This window comes from Heterocephalus glaber, unplaced genomic scaffold (assembly GCF_053883595.1).
Source record: "Heterocephalus glaber isolate CG9 unplaced genomic scaffold, H.glaber_assembly_v1.0 deba00001569, whole genome shotgun sequence".
Taxonomy (NCBI): Eukaryota; Metazoa; Chordata; class Mammalia; order Rodentia; family Bathyergidae; genus Heterocephalus; species Heterocephalus glaber.
The window spans coordinates 9,585,872-9,603,118 of NW_028258354.1; the positions used below are offsets into that span (position 1 = coordinate 9,585,872).

At 36.9% G+C, this 17,247-nt stretch overlaps 1 protein-coding gene across 3 annotated transcripts in view; it reads right to left on the reverse strand.

Moving 5' to 3' along the window:
• Positions 1-17,247, reverse strand: part of Kics2 (KICSTOR subunit 2) — a 43,761-nt gene that overhangs the window by 14,617 nt on the left and 11,897 nt on the right. Inside the window, exons 3-4 of one of the 3 annotated variants that reach the window (XM_087192370.1) lie at positions 8,429-9,240; positions 795-1,734 (exon numbers count right to left, since the gene is read on the reverse strand). In XM_087192370.1, coding sequence (XP_087048496.1) covers positions 1,661-1,734; positions 8,429-9,240 — 886 coding nt within the window. In that variant the 3' untranslated portion in view covers positions 795-1,660. Of the gene's footprint in view, positions 1-794; positions 1,735-5,778; positions 9,241-17,247 lie in introns of those variants that run through there. The other 2 variants (XM_087192369.1, XM_004861128.4) reach the window with 2 other exon arrangements.

Here is a 17,247-nt window from a genome sequence, read left to right on the forward strand (position 1 = left end):
AGTCACCATAAAAAATGTACTAGTCATTTCATTGAAAGATGTAGTTCAAATTAAATGTAACTTTTTATGTTTAAGGTTTATTGTAATTTCTAATATATGTCATTTGGTCATGAAACTCTTTGAGACTATGGTAACCCAAAGAACATTTACATATACAATATGCCAAGAAGTATTTAACATGATGAACAATTGTTTTAGGTTAAAATTCTATGGAAGTAAAATGGAGTTCAAGGAGCAAAAGAAGTGATATGTTGCAAAGCTTGCTATTTTAAAATGTGGAAAATGATAATTATCAAATCTTTACTGTAATAAGGTCTCACTGGATATATTTAAAAGAAAAATTAACATGTATTTTATGACTCTTCCTTTTTTTTTTTTTTGTACCAGGGATCGAACTCGGGACCTTGTGCTTGTGAGGCAGGCACTGGAACCACTGAGCTAAATCCCTGGCCCAATATGTATTTTAAATGTTGATATTTACAGTACAAAATAAAATGCAGTTTCACAGTTTTGTCAAAATTTGTAGAGCAAATGCGACAAGTTTAAAGGCTGTTCATTGCCACACTGGTTACAGGGTGGGTGAAACCAGCCCGCCTTACTACAGACACCAACCAAGCAAGGCTCCATGTTGATCTTGGTTAACTTTATCACCATTATTAACATAGTTGATGTTTAATAGCTGGTTCTGTTTTGTTTTTCCATTACTGGGGATTGAACCCAGGGAGCACTGAGCTACATGCCCTGCCCTGTTTAAAAAAAAAATACATATATATATATATATACACACACACACACACACACACACACACACACATATATATAATATATATATATAAAAATATATTTCTTGTTATTGGGAGGTGGTAAGTTGCCCAAGCTGGGCTAGAATTTGGCAATCCTCCTGCCTCAACCCCCAGAATAGATGGTTTACAGGTATATAACACCTATGCCTAACTTAATAGCTGTTAAATGAATGTTGAATACCAGAAAGGAAACATTCATTTCCTCTGTCTGCTTCCACTTGGGGGATAGCTCTAATACTGGTCCAGCCTTGAGTGACTAAGGCCAGGATGACCTTAGGGGCTAAGGTCACACTTAGGGTGAAGTGTCACACCAAAAATGAAATGAGCCTTGACCTAACCTAGAAAATCAACCAGCTGAGTCATTATAAATCTCCAGTCAAATCAGTCATCAGATTTTCAAATTCAACTGCATTCCAAAATTACTCTGCAGTTTCCAGACCAGCAAAAGCAGAATGAACCTTAGGGACTAAGTCAGTAAAAGTCCCAATGACTACCTTCCTCTCCTAGACTGACATCAAATGCCATCCTACATTTTTTCTACTGCCCCCACTGCATGGTAAACAGCTCTCAGGACCATCCTTGAATTATACCATTGCTTAGACCCCCATTTACAAATTTTGACTGGTAAGTGGAGGTTACAGGAGGGAAAGCCTCTCTCCATTTTCTAGCACTGACATCTTATACATACCATATGGTTTTAAATTTAAAGTGTCCCAGAAACAGACCTTGTATCAAAAGCACATTGAAAAAATATGCAGACAAGTCAAAATACTTGCATTAATGAAGCTTATGGATTTACATGATAGTAAGAGAAGTCTCCAAAGTCAGATGTGCACATCAAGCCTATTTCTTCTGACTCATTTCCTCTGGAGAAACTGCTTAGAATAATTCAGGCAAAAGGCCATGAAATAATTGCATTGGTAACAGGAACCTGGTAGAAAAGTAGAGAGGGAACTGCTAAATTAAACTCTACCTACAGAGCTTTCTTAGGAAATCACGTGATATATGTTTTTTTTTCCTTTCACTTAGGAAAAACAACTATTTTCTTAAAGTTTTACATTTAAAAAATCAGAGGCTAATTTGATGCTTTTACACACTGATTAACTACAGCAAACCCTAAGAATGTGCTTTCACTTAATAAAGCATTACATATTAAAAATACATTTGGAAAGATTTTAGTTTCAAACAGTTTTTGTTTTGGGAGTGTTTCCCCACCAAGCTGTCTGCTATATACAAACAGCACTGCTTGGCTGCAGCTGGCTAAGTCTTGTATTTCATGAAGTTCCTTGGATTCATTGTGGTAATTTCATGGAGTCAGTATCAAACTTTCCCCCTGGTATCCCTGAATGCATTCCTGCTGTAGTGCCTGAAAAAAGACTAGTTGTAAAAACAATCAGAATGAATATTTTCGTTGCCAGTTCCCCAAACTGGTCAAGCCAGTGGGGCATGTATTGGCCCCTGAGACATGGGAAAAATTAACCAAAGTGAAACTGGTGAGGAAGATATCAGAAACTAAGAGAGGAAGAGAAGAAGGGAAGGAGAGGGAGGCAGAGGGAGAGTGGGAGGGCCAAAGGCAGGAGAAAATAGTTGACAATAAGGATGACAAAAATCAACCAGAAGGAATATGGGAAGGTCTTACATAATATAGGGGGGACCCTCAAGTTATGACCAGCTTGACATACTTGGGTTAATTAGGTTAATGGAAGATTAATCTGCCTCTTGTTATCTATAGTGTGTATCCAGGTGAACATCCAGATCTCAGCTGTGTTGACTTACAACCAACTTGAGTTACAACCAGCCCTCAGGAACTGATCTAGTTCATAAGTCAAGGGTCCACTGTATTTACATAGAAGTATCTTGGGATAAAGAGAAAAATGGCTGCTTTAAATTAAAGGTTAAATGTTAAGAGGTAAAAGTCCTTGTAAGCTCTTATATGTAGTATTTCTTTGAAAAATATCCAGGGTGTCTGGAAAATGCCATTATTTTAAACCAATTATTAACCATTCCTTCAAACTATAATTCAAAGTAACCAAATAGTTGGAGCTAAAGCTACTCTTTGTTGATATATTTTGGCTAATAAAAAAGGAAAAATGTAATTAGAGTATCACCAGTTTGTAACACTAGTGATATAACCTATCTAGGCAGTGCCAAGAAGAAAGACACACATCCACAATCTTAGCTGGAGATGTTAACATACTTCTTTAGCTCTCTCTGACGAACCAATCAGATGAAAATATTAAGCTGGGCATGGTGGAAGCCAAGGCAAGAGCATCTAGACTTCAAGGCCTGAGCTACATAGTGCATTCAAGGCCAGTCTGGACCACATAGTGAGACCCTGCCTCAAAAAAAACAAAACAAACAAACAAAAAAACCTAAAATCAAAAACAACAACAAAATCAGTAATATAGAACCAACAGCCAATATCATACTAAATGGTGAAAAACTGAAATCCTTCACACTACAATCGGGAACAAGACAAGGATGTTCACTATCACCACTCTTGTTCAATATAATTTTGGAAACATTAGCCACAGCAATTAGACAAGAGAAAGAAATAAAAGGAATAAACATAGGAAATAAAGAAGTGAAATTGTCATTTTTTGCAGATGACATGATACTCTATACAGAAGACCCCAAGAACGGCACCAAAAGTCTTCTAGACTTAACCAAATTCAGTAGCTGGATACAAGGTCAACACACAAAAATCAATAGCTTTCCTCTACATGAACAAAAGACTCACTGAGAGAGAAATAGGGCGATTCCTTTCACAATAGCATCCAAAAAACTGAAATACTTAGGAATCAACCTAACAAAAGAAATCAAAGCCGTCTTCTCTGAAAACTATAGCCCTCTGAAAAGAGAGATTGAAGATGACATCAGAAAATGGAAAGACATCCCTTGCTTCTGGTTAGGAAGACTCAATATAGTGAAAATGGCCATGCTTCCAAAACTGCTGTATAGATTCAATGCAATCTCAATTGAAATCCCAGCAGCATACTTCACATACCTTGAGAAAACAATCCAAAAATTCATTTGGAACAAGAAAAGACCCAGAATAGCATAAGCAATTCTAGGTATAGAGACACGGCAGGGGGTATTACAACCCCCAACTTGAAACTATACTACAAAGCTACTGTGATAAAAAAACAAACAAACAAACAAAAAACCCAGCATGGTACTGGCAAAGAAACAGACCTGAGGACCAGCGGAACAGATTAGAAGATGCAGAAACAACTCCAGACACACTCAGCCACCTCATCTTCAACAAAGGAAACAAACACCCTCACTGGAGCAAAGATAGCCTCTTTAATAAGTGGTGTTGGACAAACTGGGTTTCAACTTGCCAAAAATTAAAACTAGACCTATATCTCTCACCACACACTAAACTAAAATCAAAATGGATGAAAGATCTAAATATTAAAACAGAAATGCTGAACTGGCTGGAACAGAGGTTAGGTAGAACTCTTGAAGACATTGGTGTAGGAAAAGATTTTATGAACAAAACCTCAGTTGCCTGTGAACTAGCACAAACAATCAACAAGTGGGATCTCTTCTTAACTAAAAAGCTTCTGCACAGCAAGAGAAACCACCAAGAGTGAAGAGGCAACCCACAATGTGGGAAAAAAATTTTCACCAGCAGTCCCTCAGACAAAAGTCTACTATCTTGAATCTATAAAGAACTTAAAAAAATCAGACCTCCCAAATTTAAAGATCCAATCCAAAAATGGGCATCTGAAATGAACAGACATTTCTCACACAAAGAAGTAGAAATAGCAAATAAACATGAAAAAATGTTCACCATTACTGGTCATTCGAGAGATGCAAATGAAAACAACACTGAAATTCCAACTCACCCCAGAAGGAATGGCTTCTATCATGAAATCAACCAATAACAAATGCTGGTGGGGCTGAGGGGAAAGAGGAACACCGCTGGTGGGAGTGTAGACTGGTGCAACCACTGTGGAAATCAGTATGGAGATACCTCAAAGAACTAGGACTGGAGGGGGGCTAGGGATTTAGCTCAGTGGTTCTGGCGCCTGCCTCACAAGTGTAAGGTCCCAAGTTAGATCCCCGGTACCAAAAAAAAAAAAAAAAAAAGATGTTTTTGGGCTGGGGATTTAGCTCAGTGGTTCTGCCACCTAGTGTGCAAGCGGAAGGATCCAAGTTCAATCCCCGGTACCAAATAAGTAAATAAATAATAATAAAAAATAACAAACTAGGACTGGAAGTCCCATTTAACCCAGCTATTCCTCTCCACCACAGTGATATATGTGCACCCATGTTCACAGCAGCACAGTTTGTAATAGCTAAAACTTGGAAACAGCCCAAATGCCCATCACGTGGACACTGGATAAAGAAAATGTGTTTTAATGGAGTACTACTCAGCCATAAAAAATGGAAAATTAGAGACATTTATAGCTAAATGGATGCACATTGAGGCCATACTCTTAAGTGAATAGGACACACATGTGTAAATACTGAATAGTTTCTCTAGTGTGAGAAACAAAGTGTAAATAAGGACTAAAAGGTATAATAGATGTGAAATAGGAAGAAGGGGCAAGGTGGAAAGGGAAGTGGGAGGGGTAGGGGAAAGGAAAGAAGGGAATGGAATATGAGAAAATGAAAAAATGTAAATAAAGTCTTTGTAAATAGGGAGGGATGGAGGGGTTGAAGGGAGGGCAGGGGAAGGGGGAAAAATAAGAACCAAGAGAGATTTTGTAAAGGTGCAAATTTCCAATGATGAATGTCATTATATTGTTTACCTAAAATGTATCAATAAAAAAAAAAAGAAATGATGCTGTCAACCAACCATAAAAAATGGGAACAAAGAATGACAAAGATTCTAAAATAGGAAGAGTGGGTGGGTAGGTTTGGCATTTAGATGTATGTATCTTCTAAACCAGTTCTTTAAGAACTGTTCAGATTCATGACTAACCACAGGTTTGCCACAAACAAAGAAAAAACAGGAGAGGTGTCAAGTTTAAGGGAAGAGTGGCTTCATCTTTTATTTATACAGCTTTCAAACCCCAGCAAGTTTTCAAACCCTTTTTTGTATGCATGATTTCATTACAGTCTTACAGTAGCCTTTGAAAAAGGAGTATACTTTTATATTCCCATTTTAAAGACAGGGAAATTGAACTCAGGCTAACTTGCTACTAGATCAGTGTGGACATATTATAAAGATCACCTAAGTGATTCCATAGGGAGGACAGTGAAGTATCAATTATTTTCTTTCTTGAAAGCAAACTTCCCCAAAATGTCCAAATCAGTTCTATATAGAACACTGATTTCTCTTGGCTTTATTTTCACACACTCCCCCAAAAAATAACATATCAGATTCCAGGTTGAACTGATGAGGAGACAAAGTTGTAAATGTTCATCCTGTGTCAAAACAGCACCCTGAAGTCAAACACTCCTTGAAGGACTCTGGCAGAGTCAGTGTTGACTGCTACTCCCAGTTACCCAGAAACATTTATCAGGCTGTAGTTTAGAAACAAATTTCAAAGTAGGCAGTCTGCAGAGAATGTACACATTTACTCTTCAAATTAGTTAAACACAGGCATTACACATCATCTCATTACTGTCCTTAGAGGATAAATCTTAAGAGTAAAAATGACTTTATGTTTTGAACCAAAATATGTCTTTTTAATATAATTAGAAAACTTTATTGAAGAGTTTAAGAAATGATTAAAGTATCAATACTTAATCTTCAAAGACTCCATCAATAGACTATGACAGCTGCACAGCAAATTATGAATTTATGTTCTTAGATTTTAATAGTCACATCTACCATCTGTCCATTGTAAATTGTGTTTATTTTAAAAATACATTTAAAAATAAATATACAATTCAAATATGTATATATTTGACTGCTTAAGTATTGTATGTATGTTTTATTTACATTCCTCTCTGTGTTCCACTGACGCATATATTCTTTTTTTTTTTTTTTTTTGGTACCAGGGATAGAACTCAGGTCCTTGTGCTTGTGAGGCAGGCAGTGGAACCACTGAGCTAAATCCTGGGCCCTGAAGCATATATTCTTTTAGATACATGGGAACCCTATCATTAAGGCTAATGGTGGTTTTACCTAGGAAAAGAAAGATACATACACACCAAGGAACATTTTTCAGTTTCTTGGCAAAATACAAAAGGGAGGAAAAACTATTTGACTCTTTAGTACCATTGTTTTCAACTTTTATGTTAGATCAATGTAAAATATATTCATATTTTTATAAAACTTGAGTGAATACAATGCAGATGTAAACACTACTTTCTATTTAAAGTAAACTAGCTTTTTACAAATAATATGATGAAAAAGAGAGAGAAATAAAGAAAAGAAAGATACATGTTCTCTCCAGAAAAGAGGCCAGTGGGTTTCTCTACCAGGTAGTCTAGGTGAGGCAGGCGGGCCTCCCATGCTGAGTCTCAGCTGTGCTGATTCCCTCCTTCCCTGCTATGGACCCTCAAATAATGGTCCATGGGATCTTGAAAAACAAGACTGATCTGGCCTTTACATTTCACAGAAGCTTTGAAGGAACTATCAAGTAGTAACGATTCAGTTATTCTCTGTGGCTATTGTTACTCTGAACAATGACAGAAGTGAAGGTCTTCATAGACTTTGATGTCTTCACTGATCTGCCTACTTCCCCATGAACACCTACTACAGGAAAATGGTAAGGCAGGCTAGGGTGGAACACAGAAACCCAAATTCAAATGTGCATAGGTACTGAGTTGATTACTCAACTACAAAGAGCTCTTTTTTAAAGCACAACTGATTTTTAGCAAGTGCAAGGTATCAAAAGACTTTCATTTTGATTTTATAAAAGTAGGCTCTGTTGTGTGACAAACTACAAGTGACTGAAAAACCAAGACTGCATGCTTTCTAAGCCCAAAATTAACCAGAAGGAGAGTCAAACATGAACTTATATTTCAACAGGACGGTGATAAACAGAAATTAAAGGAGATAATATGCTGAAGAATGAGGAAACCCATAAAATGGCTTATGCTGACAGTGAAAAACTCTTCACCTTATAATGGTAAAAAAATATGTGTTAGTTCTTTCACTCTGAAAGAAGCTATTGGCCATTAAATCTGCCATGAAGGTCTTTGAACTGTTAAAACATGATGTGGCATCAAAATATTAATTTGTATATCAGATTATAAAACTAAAAGCTCCATGTTAACTGGCTAATTTAAAAGACAGGAAACATACTCATTTAATATCTTATCCCAATTACTCTTCCAGGAAAGTAGGGAAGAGAGAGGTGTTTGGAAATGCATTAAAACATAATAATCAGAATAATAAAAATCATCTGAAAGGAAAGATCAAAGACCACTAGTCTAAATGAATTACAGGAAAATAGGAGAAAATACCAAAACTACTTTGCTCTACCATGCATACATACAGCAACCCATGATCATTTCCTAGATTACTTTTGGCCTTACTTCAATTGGCCTTAATTACTTATAAAGTGTGCAACACAATTAGGGAGGATTTGCCTTCAATTTAACTCTGAGAGAAGCATGAGTGGATGTAAATTCTAATCACAGACCACTGTAGATCATCACAGCCATTAAAAACAATTCCTAGTTTTGAGAATCTTTCACACAAGTCACCTGCTAACCTTTGGATCCAGGTTTTAGACTTGCAAAAACTTTGGGGTTCTTTAGAGCAAGTGAGAGCTCATTAAGGAAGGAAATAAAGTGGGAGTCTCTCTCCGATTTCTTTGACTCAAAAATGACCACAATGGTAAAATGAGGTTCTGGGCGGGTTAGGAAGTAGGTGCTCTGAACTTTGTCATCATAGAAGTGGACCACTTTCTCCAAGCTGTTCAGGTCAGATGTGCGGTCTGTCATGATCATGATGACATTGGGCCAGTGCATGACAGGCCTATCGCTGGGCAGAGACACCACGGCTGGGTACTGGTCCACGCCCTTAGGGGCCTCTCTGTAGGAGTGGGGGTGATGATAACCATGACCCTGAAAACTCTCTGAACCTCGGTTGTCAAAAATTAAGGACACATTGGCAGCATCGTATTTCCTGATGAAGCTGGAAATCTTTCCAAAAAGGTCTGGGTTAGCTTTTGCAGTCAACGCTTTCATTTCTGAAGCAGTAGTTTGTCGGCTCAGTGCCTCGTGAAAGTAAAAGCTAAACTTGGCCAGGAGCATGTTTTTGAGTTTCATCAGCCAAAGGAAAAGGTGTGGGGGCTGAACAGCCTTCTGCGACTGCCCTCCAAACAAATGTTTCTTGGTCTCTCGCTGCTTTTCAAAGATCTGGCCCCAGGTCTGCAGCTTGGTGTGAGCGCTGTGCAAGTTAACCAGGGAAGGGAGGAACTTCCACTCCGAGACCTGAGCCTGGGCCTTCAGGAGATGACTCAAGACATCGACTTCCAGCTGGAAACTGCTCTCCAAAGGACTGAGGATTGGGTGATGAAATCTAAAGGAGGGAGGGAAACTAGTAGAAGTAAGTGGAAATTTACTCCATGATGGCATTCTCTACTTTTAAAAAAAACCCACATGACTAGACAAATAGTATCACATTTGAGGGCAGGGGAAGGAAAGATAGAATTCTATGTTGACTTATTTTTAAATTAGGATATAACCTCACAATTTCAGAATTATGTCAACATCATACTCTTCTATAGAAACAGTCTGGCATTTAAAAAAATGAGAGTAGTATTTTCAAATATAAAGAAAATAAGTTAGCTGTAATTCTTATTTCTTCTAGGATTTATAACTAACATTATCTTCAAAACAAAGCATCTTCTTTTTAGGGTGTGGGGTCTAAACAGGTGAAGGTAAAAATAAAGTCACTGAAACATGTTGAGTGCATACATAACACAGATAAACTCATTTATTGTTCACAGTAACTCCATGAGGCATTATTAAACCTACATTTCAGATGAGAGTATGTTAAATGTTTATTAAAGGAGTATAGCAGCGTTTGTCAGAAAGGCCTTATTTAATCCTAGTTCTCAAAGTCTCTTCATATTTAGTCATGATAAAAATAAAATGATGGCCAAATAAGAAACATCTAACACTGTTCACTTTCTATTTATCTTACAAGGCCTTGAATAATCTAGTCCTTTCTCAACTGGAGCCATTGTTCCTATTCTTTTCCTTTTCTCTAAATATTAAATAATTGAAAATGCAATCATATACAAGGAAGTCAAGATATTAGTGTGATTTCATTCCTACTGTTCTAAACAAAATATTTCTAAGATATTTTAACCATGATCTATAATAAGAAATATACTTTCTACTGTGAACATGTACATACATGATATACAGATTTTCATATTATCTTACTATGCACAATATACTCAATATTTTCAACTATATATACATATTATATACATATAGAATACTATCCATATTCTACTATACATACATTTTTAAAAGATTACTACTCAAAAATTAATTTCCTAACTCACAGATTGCTACCATCTTTTTCCCCTTCCAGCCAGAGGGGACAGGGGCAGTACACAAAGACCCTGATGTGAATGACAGCATGAACTTTTTCATCAATGCTTCTTTCTGGTTCTTCAGGTTTCTTTACAGAGGCACTTCCTTAGAAAAGTCTCTTCCGTCCATTCCGAAACAAATTCAGGTCTCCCTGCCCTCAGTTATATCCACTTAATACCATCTTCCACATTAGTGGCTTGATCATGTAATTTATCAGGCAAACTGAGACAGTCACCTAGCTTTGAGCTCCTTCCCTAGCACAAGCAATAGCTGCCTATTCCTTTCTCTGTAGAACAGATGGCACAAGAATTCAGTAAAAGTGGTGACTATTTTATGATCTAAACCCTACTTTGTTTACTGATTTTGCTTATGACTTAAATGAAGTTCTGTAACAATGGAATATAATGGCTAAGGAGAGTCCTTTGTATATGGATCACTTAGAACTTTCTTGCTTCGTCTTTTTTTTTGAGAAATGACCAGGGAGTTTTGGTGTCTGCCTAGCTCACCATTCTTCTCAAGAAGCACACATCAAGCCTTTTCATTCTCCCTAAAGATCCACAACACCAGCACAGGCTGCAGGAATCATTCAGCAAATGACCTTATTTGAAAATGGAGGGGAAGAATTTGTATTTACTGAGTATATCTTATGCTCCAAGCACTATGTAGATGTTTATAGGCTTACACCCATTTAATGTAATCACTACACTGTTAACAGGACAGACGTTTGACATACAGCTCTGTTTTTGCTCTTGTGGAAGAGGAAAATGCTGGTGACCAACTAAAACAATTGGAAAAAATCATCACAAATACATCTAAAGGTTTTAAAAAATCTCTACACTAATTAAAGGGATTATGTTTAAGGGAGCACATATTAGGTTGCACATTATAAGACTGAATCATTATTGTGATAAACAGATTATAGTTACTCACATAAAAATAACAAATCATTTTGATGCATTATCCACATTTTACCCTCAACATCCTTCAAAAAGAACAAATTAAAACATTGGTGGAAGATCAAGTCTAATAATATGCAGAAAGGTAAACCAGATCTCAAATCTTCTAGCTCACTCTGTTTAATTAATTGGTCTCATCACACATTATGTGTTTTTTTTGTTTGTTTGTTTTTTGTATCAGGGATCAAACTCGGGTCCTTGAGCTTGTGAGGCAGGTGCTGGAACCACTGAGCTAAATCCCCGGCCCATTATGTGTTTTATAATAAACATTCAGAAAGTCTAATACATAATAATATACACATTCACATCCACTAGCATAAGTCTCGAAATTTCTGATCTATACAAAAGGGTGCTGTTACCTTAGCTTTTAGATCTCTTGACATTTATGAGCATGAAATATTACAATATACTATATTCATGGCTACGAGGAAAATCTACCAAGAAACTATGAATACAGAAAGTTAATCAAGCAAAATGGTACGGAGTTAAAGAAACCTGTAATTAATTCACATATCCCTTGACTTACAAGGAGATTATATCCCAATAAATCCATCATAAAATAAGTATGTCAAAAATGCATTTAATGCCCTTAACCTAAAGAACATCACAGTTTAGTGACACAGTACAGTGTATCAACTGTTTATCCTCCTTGTCACATGGCTGCCTTGTGAGCCTGGCCCACTATCACTGCCCAGCATCACAAAAGCATACTACACCATGTGTTAGTAACCTAGGAAAAGATAAAAACCCCAAATTCAAAGTGTAATTTCTACTGAATGTGAATTGCTTCCACACCACGGTAAAGCTGAAAAATTACAAGCTGAATCAGCATAAGTCAGGGGCCATCCACATAACACTTCTGTTATTTTTCTATCGCTTTCAGTTGGAAATCATCATTTATATTTAATGTTCTCCTTAAAAGGACATGAATTCCCTGTAAAAACCTTTTTTTTGTGGTACTGGGGATCGAACTCGGGTCCTTGCGCTTGCACAGCAGGAGGCGAAACCACTGAGCTAAATCCCCGGTCCTCCCTGTATAAACCTTTAGAAAATTCTGAACAAGCTCTTCCATAACATACACTAAAAGTGTTTAAATGCTCGACATTTATTAAAGATGACTGTGAATGTTGAAGCTATTTTTCATCCTCAAGAGCTAAAAATTCATGTTAATGTTAGTCTGCCAAGACACCAAGATTAGCATTGTGATGCATCATTTCCCTTATCCATTCTGCTGAATGTTTCAGAGTTATTCACAACTCATACTATAGGGAGATCTGTTAAATGGTTGTAATCCAAAAAATATATACCTAAGCTATCACAGCAAGTTTGAAAAGAGACTGATTATGGCAGAAATTTACAATAATTTATAGAGAACATCTCTAAAGAAAGGTAGAGAATGGGCCAGGGATTTAGCTCAGTGGTTCTGGCACCTGCTTCTCAAGCGCCAGATCCTGAGTTCGATCCCCGGTACCGCCCCCTACAAAAAAAGAAAGAAAAGGAGAGAAGGAAAGAGGGATGATGAGGTAGGACATTCCACAAAATAAGAGGAAAAATTTTTAAAAGACAAGTTTATGTAATATTCTACTGAGACACAAAACTCTACTTCAGAAATACTACCTTTTTCTTGCACAAATCCCCTTGGAGTTCCCTCCAAAACAAGTATGCTGGCCCCATTTATATGAGAAGGCAAAAGCCGAGTCAGAAATAAAATCTGTAGCATAATATAAATATACTAAATGGCATAAAACCGTACACTCAAAATGGCAAATTTTATGTCATAATCACCCAACTGAAATTTTACTACAATAAAGAGAAATCTGTAACTTCTTTTCACTTAAACTGACTAGTTTACTAGTTTTTTGGTACTGATAAGTTGACAGTATACCTTCTCCATCTGATAGTCTTATGTTCCAAGACTCTCAGTGGATGACTGAGGCCTCAGGTAGTACTGAACACTATATATACTATGTTTTTTCCTATATATACCTATGGTAACATTTATAGATTAGGTACAGTAAGAGATTAACAACAAGTAATAAAATACAATAATAATAATAATAATATACTGTAAGTTATATGAATGTGGCCTCTCAATTGCCAATAGGCGGTCGTTTATACAGTATAGATACACTGGACAAAGGGATGCATCACATCCTTGGTGTGATAGAGATTTCATCATGCTATTCAGAACAGCAGAGAAGGAGGAGAGAAGGGAAGAATAAGGATAAAAAAAGGAATTAAGATGTGTTATGTACGTGTATCAACTCCCCACAAAGAATGTAAACATTATGTACTATAAACATGTACTAATAAAACTTGTGAATTGTCTATTTCTGGGATTTTCCATTTAATATTTTCATAGCACAGTTGACCAACGATAAGTAAAACCAAGGAAAGTGAAATCATGGATCAGGAAGAATTACTATACAAAGACAAATTAGCCAGAGATTTGTTCTATGGAATTTTCCATGGTAGGAAGTATTTACTTGCAAGGTAGAAACTTATATATTTACTATGAAGGATACAAATAAAATAACAGTTTAGAGGAAAGAATAATTCCTTTTGGTTGAATGATGATGGAGGCCATGGAGGAGATGGCATTTGAATTGGACCATGATGCATAAAGAGTAGGTTGAACCATGTAAGAGATGAAAGCAATTCAAGTACTCAATGACAAATGAATGGATAAAGACAACATAATATATACATACAATGGATTATTATTTAGCCTTAAAGGAAGAAATAATATCACATGTTACAACATGGATAAACCATAGGACATTATGCTGAGTGAAGCAAGCCACTCACAAAAAAATAAAAACTACACAATTATACTTATATAAGGTATATAAAGTAGTCAAACTCAAAGAAATCGAAAGTAGAATGGTGACTACCAGAAGAAGGGAGAGGAGAAAATGTTGCTCAGTGGGTAGTGGATTTCAGTTTTGAAAGATGAAAATGAGTTTAGGATATCAGTTTTATAAGATGGTTCTAGGGTTAGAGATATAGCTCAATTGCAAGGCATTTGCCTAGCATGCATGAGTTGCTGGGTTCAATCTGCAGCACAGCAAAAAGAAAAAAATAATTCTAAAGAGTTACTGCAGGAAATTAAAAATGGCAGAGTAGAGATTGGCAGCAAAATAGAGTCTCTCTGGGACTTCGAGACATCTGAAAAACAACAAATAAGCAAAGAAGAAAAAAAGCAGATCTTCAGGAATTAAAAAAGAGTGACAGTCTTGGGCTGGGGATTTAGCTCAGTGGATCTGCCGTCTGCCTTACAAGTGCAAGGTCCTGAGTTCAATCCCCGGTACAAAAAAAAAAAAGACAGGAAGGGCTGAGGATTAGCTTATTGGTGCCTGCCTCACAAGCACATAGTACTGAGTTTGATCCTCAGTACAGAAAGAAAGAAAGAAAGAAAGAAAGAAAGAAAGAAAGAAAGAAAGAAAGAAAGAAAGACAGAAAGACAGACAGACAGACATACTGAAAATACAGAGAAACTAAAGAAACTGCAAACAACACAGGGAAAAGAAGGAAGCAATTTAGAACATTAACCCCAGCTCCAGGAGAACGAGATCTATCTCTGCTGCTACAAGGTTAGCCTGTAGAGAACTGGCAGATCAAGGGAGAAACAATGAAATGAGCCATCAGCACTAGCCCCACAGTTATTCAAAACTGCAAAAACAGGATGAGGTTTTACTCTGAAAGTAACTCCTTCCATATGGCAGGCTAGAGTTGGAGAAAATATCCACTGCAGTGCCCACCATATTTGAGAGTGTTTAACCAAGAGCCATTTGAGAAAGGGTTAATTGTTCAAGACTGTGGTATAGAACAACTACACTTCAGTTTCTGGGGTAATCCTACCGCACTGACTGGGTGGGAAACAGCTACAAGATACAGTCGCACAGAGGGCATGGGGTAAACAAAGACCCCCTGAGAAGTCTAAGCTCAGGTTGGGAAAGACATGAAAGTCCTACCCTCTGTGATAAGAAGCGAGGGCAGTTATGTGTGGTTCTGGGGGGGTTAGGTCTGAAAGAATTAGCATTAAGTCCAGTGGACTGCTTGACATCTGCCCCCATCCCACTGCCCTACTGCCTATACTCAGCATGGAACTTACTCTGTTTGCTTTCCCCATCTGTCAACAGGATCAGGGTCATATCTTGGCTTGGATTAGATGATTACCACAGAATGGGGTATATGGACAGACCTCTGGAACAGAGTAGGCACCTCACAAACCCACAGGCTGTAAAGCTAGCAGAGGAAAAACAGTGACTAAGAGTGCACAGAGGGACACACAAACTGAAAGTGGCTAGAGTGAATGCAACCTTAGGGAGGACATCAATGCCCAGCAGGAAAGGTGGGGCAAGGCTCAGCATTCATACACAAAAATGTGAGTGTGGAAACAAAATAGGACTTAGCAGTGATTCCTTTCCAAATACTGGGCAGTTTCCAATAGTGCAGACCCTGAAAGGAATCAATCATTCAAAAACACAGGACTTTTTGGACTCATTTTTTTCTTGTTTTTCTGGGGTTGAAGGATTCTTTTCATTTCTTTGAGTTTTTTATTCTTTCTTCTTTTTTCTTGATTGTCCTTTTCTGTTCCTTGTATCTAATTCTGTTAATTTTCTTTTTCTCCTTAATAGGATCCTTCATCTCATTTTCTCTCCCCTTTTCATCTTTCTCTTTTTTCATATTTGACTTTCTTCACTTTCCCCTTCCTCAATGCCATCACTTTTTAGTATTACTATTAACATCATAAATCTTTAGATATTTAGTTGACCCTATGGCATTATTGTTGAATTCTTTTCTGTTGTTGATAGTGGTACAGTTGCTGCATTCAGTAGATATTTACTATATATCACTATTTGGTTTGCCTTTTCATCTGTTATTTTATAGATATCTCTTCTGTTGTTAAGGATAGGACAGTAGTAGCTTTTACTGGTTTTTATGGTATACAATATTCAGTTTGTCTTTGAATCTATTATTGTTGCTGATTTCATTTCTATTGTCAGGATAAATAGCTATTGCTATTAATTAATTTTTACTATATGCCAATATCTGGTTTGTCTTTGTGTCATCAACACAGACTGCTGTTCATTTCTGGAGAACTAGTGGCTAGGCCAATTACACTGGGTCCCAAATTAATGGATGTGGTCCAGTCCTGGGACAGAGGCAATGGCCTGTAGTTAGCCATGCTCAGAGCACATCACTGGAAAGTAGACAGTAAAGAGATCTTCATACCAGCAAAAAAAGTCTTTCCACTATAATTGACCCCCACCCCTCAGCACACACATACACACACAGAGAGACACACAAAGTAGAAACCTGAGAAAACAAAGCAACAAAATGCCTCCAAACTCCCCCAAAGCTAATCCATGAGGCATCAAAGTACAGAAAATAAAGCTGAAGAGATGAATTATAGTGATAAAAGAGGAGACAAAAAAAGACAATCCCAGATCAATAAGGTGTGCAGTGAGCTCAAAGATGATATAACTAAACAGGTAACAGACTCAATAAATAAAATGATGAGTGAGCATACAGAAGACACTGATAAAAAGCTAGCTGAGCTGAACAAAATAACACAAAACACAAATGACCAGTTTAGCAAACAGAGTCTATGAAAAAATACTAAACAGAAATTCAGAAGATTAAAAATTCTACTGAGAGTATGGGCAGCAGAAATGATCAATGTGAGGACATAGTGTTAAACTACAAGACAGGGCTGATGCAGGAGACCATATGCTCAGTACACTGTAAAAACAAAAAGAGAATATGGAAAATGGATCCAACAGCTGCTAGATGATCCAAGACTAATCTGACATTAACTGGAATTAGTGAAATTAAAAAACAGGAAAAATATTATTTTAAAACGTGTTTACAGAAATAATGGCAGAAAACTTTCTGATAATGGGGAAAGAATTTAACATACAGATATGAAAGGATACAGAAACTCAAATAGTCATGATCAAATAGTATGATGTAATACTATGATTACATCATAGTAAAAAATCCCCGAAGTCCAATAC